General features: G+C 32.7%; 1 protein-coding gene across 6 annotated transcripts in view; it reads left to right on the top strand.

Moving 5' to 3' along the window:
• The window catches only part of IMPACT (impact RWD domain protein), a 41,076-nt gene that overhangs the window by 19,875 nt on the left and 15,142 nt on the right, over positions 1 to 6,059 (top strand). For all 6 annotated transcript variants that reach the window (XM_019656182.1, XM_019656183.1, XM_019656181.1 and 3 more), the window contains exon 5: positions 4,541 to 4,626. In XM_019656182.1, coding sequence (XP_019511727.1) covers positions 4,541 to 4,626 — 86 coding nt within the window. The remainder of the gene's footprint in view (positions 1 to 4,540; positions 4,627 to 6,059) is intronic.

Genomic DNA, 6,059 nt, shown 5'->3' with positions numbered 1-6,059 from the left:
TAAATACAACTTTTAAAAATTCTAAACTAATTTTAGACTACAAAAAAGTTGCAAAAATAGTATAAAGAGCTCTCATATCTCTTATCTGCTTCACCTAGTAACATCTTACATAACCATATTATAATTATCAATAATATGAAATTAGCATTGATACAACTTTAAGTAAACTAAAGAGTTGATTCAAATTTCACTGATTTTTCCACTAATGTCCTTTTTGCTGTCATAGGATGCTGTCCAGGATTCTATGTTGCATTTAGTTGTTATTTCTCCTTACTCTCTTCTAGTCTATAAACAGTTCTTCAGTCTTTCTTTGACTTTTGTGACATTTTATGCCTGGACACTTTTTTTTTTTTTTTTAAAGCTGAGCCATCCTGCCACCTGTTGGCAGCTCAGCGGCTGCTCAGCTCAGGCTGGGAATCGAATCACTGTTGCTCAAATTTGAGCGAGCTCTTAACCAACTGAGCCACTCGGCTGGCCCTTGACCTGGACACTTTTGAAGAGAGCTGATCAACTGTTTTGTAGAATGTTCCTCAATTTGGGTTTGTTGTTTTCTCATGATTGGAGTAAGATTAGGCATTTTGGCAAGAATATTGTGTCTTTCACAGTGCATTATATCAAGTAGCTCATCATATCAGTATGCTTTATTATTGGTGATGCTTAGTTTGATCACTTGGTTGAGGTGGTATCTGCCAGATGTCTCCACTGCAGAGTCACGTTTTAGTCAAGGTTCTCCAGAGAAACAGAACCAATAGGAATAGAATGTGTATGGGGGGCGGGGGGGGGGGAAAGAGAGAGAGAGAGAGAGAGAGAGAAAAAATATATCCTATTCCTCCTTAAAGGTTCACTCACTAATTTTAGTATCCATTAGTATATCTTGTTTACAATGTTTAGGTGTTTGCCTAATGGTGACTCATATTTCCTTCTTTCCCTCTGCATTTAATTTAATTGGAATTCTATTGTGAGTAAGAGATGTCTCTTTTCTCCACTTGTTTATTTGGTTATTTTATATCAGGATGAACTCATGTACCGTATTTGCCGGCGTATAAGACGACTGGGCGTATAAGACGACCCCCNTGATTGATCTTTGTTCTTTATATAAATAAATGGCCTTTGAAAATCATAGACAAAATATGTCATGACTTTTCCAACAACCCAATATAATGACAAGTTTTCTAAATCAAATGCTCTAAGAAAAGGGAAGTTAGGGCCTACAGTCGGAAGTTCTGCCTGTCTGAAGCTTAGTCAAGCTGAGGTTTTTGTCTTCGGGCACTGGAGTCAGTTTTTGAAATAGTGTGACCTCTTTGAGTCCGTTTTCTTATATGTAAAATGAGGATAATAGAGTAATATCATTGTGAGGATTAAATGACAGAATTCATGTAATGTACTTAAGCACTATATAATAACAGCTGTTATTTTCTAAGATTCGTCTCATCTAGTTTTGTCATTTTGAAAATGAGATAACAGAAATCAGAGAGATGGAGTGATTTGTCTAAGGTTGTACAACTTAGTGAGTAGCTTTACCCTTAAATCAATAAATATAAATACAGTAAGTCCCCAACTTATGAACGAGTTCGTTTCCGGGAGAACGTTCGTAAGTTGGATTTGTTCGTTAAGTCCGACAAAGTGCATCTTATACACCTTTGACACAAATATACAATGTAAAGCATAAAAAAACTAAACACAAAAATACTGTAAAACTTTTTACTTTTACAATTACCTTAAAATGGTGGTACAGTACAGTACAACAACTGGCATATAGGGGATTGCATGGAGTGAACTGACAAGAACAGACACGTGAGCTACTTTGGCGATTAGTTCACATCTATGAATGTTCATAATGCGAGGTCGGTTTGTATCTGTGAAAGTTCGCAACTCGAATGTTTGTAAGTTGGGGACTTACTGTATTGAAAAATTAAAGGTAGAAAAAATTAGAGCCACAAGTAAAAGTAGAGTCACAAGTAACTTGACTTTGTTTTGATAATTCTGAATTGAACTGTAGTTACAATATTTTAGTTATTCACAAAATATCTCAACTAAAATATCAGTTTTTAATCCAGCTTGGTTTTTTATTCAATTTGGAACACATTTTGTTCCAGACTTTTTATATTTAGCTACTTTATCATAATTTACTTTCACAAAATAAAAGCTTGGCATCTCTCTTTATAATGAATAGTCCTCAGATTTTGCACCAGAGTCCTTAGAAATTAGTTGACTTCCTCCAGAATTGTTGGGGGAAAGGAGGAGAGGTCCAACAAAGAGGACTCCCAGCTTTTGTCTGTTTTAATTTCTGATTCTGCAAGAGGTTTCATTACAGCACTGACAAAAGCTTGAAAACCACCAAATCTTAGGATAGTTAAAATATAAGAACAAACTATTTCCACAAGAGAATACACAAATACAGCAGTAAGAAAAGTTTTTAAAATTCCCACCATCAGTGATAGAATTTTGGGGTCCAAAGGAAAGAATCATTTTCATTTTGTTCAGAAAACCTTTCACACCCACTACAACTTCCTGCACTGGATTTTACTGTCCAATTAAATGTTAGGGAAGAAAGAAGCAATTAGTAAATGATGCTGAGCAGAAGTGCTGTTGTATATTCTTCTTCAGGAATTCATGGGTCAGAGAGGAGATTTGGAGTTAAGGTTTAATTTCTTCTTTATTATTTGAAAATATTAATTGATAAATTTTTTCCAAGGTGTTTCCCCACCACCACCAGCAGCAAAATCTGAATATGAACATGTATTCGCAGATGGATGATTTTCCTGTTTCAAAGGGTGGTTGTAAGGATTGAGTTAACAAAGCGTTTTCTACCTGTCTTCTATATGATAGGTGTTCAGTAAACACTAGATATTAGTATTACTAATTTTGGTAATGATCACATGAAGAATTCAATAGAATGAGATAGGAGATGGAGGGAATTGCCTGCAAAACCATCAATTTGTCAAGACAATGATTATAAACACTGAGATAAGGGACCCAGTTTTCGAATTCACTCACATAACCCCAGGGCTGCATGTAGTGCTCGGTTTATAGGCCCTTAAAGATTTGTTGAGTGAATGAAGATATAGGTTCACTTCAAAAGAAACTACTTTTGTAAGGTAAGACAGGATGCTCTAAATCTCTGTTTTATATATAGATGAGGAAGCTGAAACCCAGACCTCAAGTGGCTTACTTGCCTAAGGGCACAACTGCTTGATAGGAGAACTAACTGCAGTGGTCAGACCTGAGCTTTGGAGTAAGTCTATTCAGTCTGGCTATGGGCTTCTTAACACTCTTAAGACTTGTACACAAATAACTGCTCTATAGGTCTGTTTTCTCATTTGTACAATGGGGAAATAATACCTATTTACTTGACAGTTATGAGTATTAAATGTGTTGATGCACGTAATGTATTTTGGACTTAGTGTATACTCAATACCTTTTACCTTTTTCTGCCTCTGTACCTCTCTCTAAGTCTTATTGAGGAGAGGTTGGGAGTGGGAATTGTTTAAAAGAAAGTCAACCAGTAGTCTTAATTTTTATAAACCTTTCTAATTGACTCTTGATCCCTCTAAAAAGACGGGTTACCGAAAAACACAGAGGGTTGTTTTAGTGCTAAGGAGTTATGGGTGAGATAGATGGGGAGGATTTGAGGGTACCGAATTATTTGAAAAGTGTTGTTTTCTTCTGTGTGCATGTTTTGAAAGTTTCCTTTGCTGGGTGTTGATGAGTGGTGATAGAGAAAGATAGTGGTTTCAAGGGAAACTTTGAGAGGGAGGTAAGGTGTTGTTATGAAGTAGTGTGGTGATTTCTTTAAATACACATACCAAAACTTATCTAAAATTAGTGTCATTCCCTAAAGAGGAAACACTTAGGCCTTTATTTTATTGCTATTGCCGTTATTTAACATAATTCTGTGGACTTGAATCATGGTATGTTCTTTTTCTCAGTTACTTTGAGATGGATTTAACCAGACATTATTTGGAACCCAAATTAATCAATTTGGGCAATAGAATATTTTGTCAAAAACAAAATATGAATATAAAGTTGTTGCATTGATTGTCTTTGAAGTCTTGTAAATTGGTTCTCTGAGGGAGTTCCTCAAATGCTTTGAATTCTTCTTTGTTGAAATAAACATACCAAATGATAACTGTATCAAATAAGTGGTTTGAAATTGTTCAAAAAGTTTGGAACCCAAGCAAAGATAGGACATCAGTAGTGAAACTATATCCACTGAAAAACTGAATCACATTTATATCTATTTAATTCATCTAGTTCAAGTTCAGAAATTTTCTTTCCCTCTTTTGCTGCAACTTTTCCACTTATTTTAAGTAAGCAATGTTAATTTTGGAGCCAGTTGGAATTTTTAATGTTTATATACAAACTATATTAAATATGCATCCACAAATGTTAGTAAATCTCATGTTTTTATAAATTCTTTTTTAAAAGACATGGCTAGATTGTATATAATGTCTCAGGTTGTAAATATGTCTGTATTTTCTTGAATTTGAGAGGGAAACTTACTTAAATAACAAATATTTTCCCCCTGAATTTTGTTTAGAGAGAATATTGGTGAAAGTATCCTTTATCTCTGGGTGGAGAAAATAAGAGATGTTCTAATACAGAAATCTCAGATGACAGAACCAGGTAGGATTGAAAAATATTATCAGTGCTCTTTTAACTTACAGTAACAGTAATCACATTTTCACATTGATATTCTAATTGAAATTTTTAGTGAAAATATGTATTGCTGTGGAAAGTTCATTTACTCATGTAATTTTGGTTATTTCTTTGTATACAGTTTAACCTCTGGTATACTATATAGTCTTATAGAAATAGAATTTTATAGTTAAAGACCTTAGGTAAAAAAATCTTTGCTTTCTTTAACTATTTTTAAGGTATTATGAACCATGTAACATTCTTCATGAATTATTGGAATATATAAGTTAGACATTAGCTTCAAATAAGTATCATATTTATAGAAAACTTTTAAAACCACACTGATATTTAAGATATAAAAATTGACCTTGAAAATTAATTTTTTAGATTGAGATATAATTCTCATACCATAATTATTTACCCTTTAGAAATGTATAATTTAGTGGTTTTAGTATATTCCAAAGTTGTACAGCCATTACCACTATCTAATTTTGAGAAATTTCAAAATTGTTATTTTGTTCTATTATTTTTTTTTTATTGAATCATTAAGTATATGACAACAAGCAAATTTCTGATGTTTCCTATTTACTTTGCTAGTCTTTGTTCCACTTACCTCAAAGGCCTTTTAGAGAGGGAAATAACTATTTAACCTGATTTTATTTCCAAATAGAATTTTATTGTTACTATTGATAGAATGGTTTTCAATTTGGAAAAAGAGGAATTAAAAAAATCCCCAATAGTTTACCTACTTTTTTTTAAGGTTATTTACGGGGAACCAATTATTTAGGACTCCCTTAGCAGAATCAGTATACATACAAAGTTGATAGTATATATTTTTTACAGAGAATTTTACTATTTTTCTATAGAAGCAATGTTTTTGCGGTTTCCATTAAAATCAAAGAGATAAATGAAGATATTCCATTTATGTGACAATTTTTTTTGAGTATTTTCTTTAAGTTTTTATGATCTGTGTTCTGATTTTGCAGCATGTCAGGGCATTATAAGAAAAGTGTCTCAAAACAAAATTGTATTGAATGTCAACTGTAAATGAAAAATAAAATTGATTTTTGCCAATCTACCATTCTAGAGTGTGGGCTAATTGCAAAAATGGAATGTATACCAGTAAAAATATAGGACTCAAAAAAGTTTGGGATCACTCAACTCTTAGGAAAAAAAAAAAAAGGAAATATTAAAAATTATTGATCCTAAAAATGATATTTTCCCTTTCCCACTTATATCCATAATTTTGTTTAGCCACTCTTCAAATTTTAGTTATTGATTTGTAAAATTTACAGTTTATAATTTTTAGAAATTTAAAATTGTTTTTGTAGACTTCATATTAAAATGGAAGGTTTAGTAATTCCATAGAGCTAATTAAGGTCCAAGCCAGTGATCAGGACATCTCATGAGCGTTAGTATCC

Source organism: Hipposideros armiger, unplaced genomic scaffold (assembly GCF_001890085.2).
Source record: "Hipposideros armiger isolate ML-2016 unplaced genomic scaffold, ASM189008v1 scaffold_255, whole genome shotgun sequence".
Classification (NCBI taxonomy): Eukaryota; Metazoa; Chordata; class Mammalia; order Chiroptera; family Hipposideridae; genus Hipposideros; species Hipposideros armiger.
The sequence above is the reverse complement of the archived record's forward strand: the minus strand, read 5'-3'. Positions and strand labels throughout refer to the sequence as shown.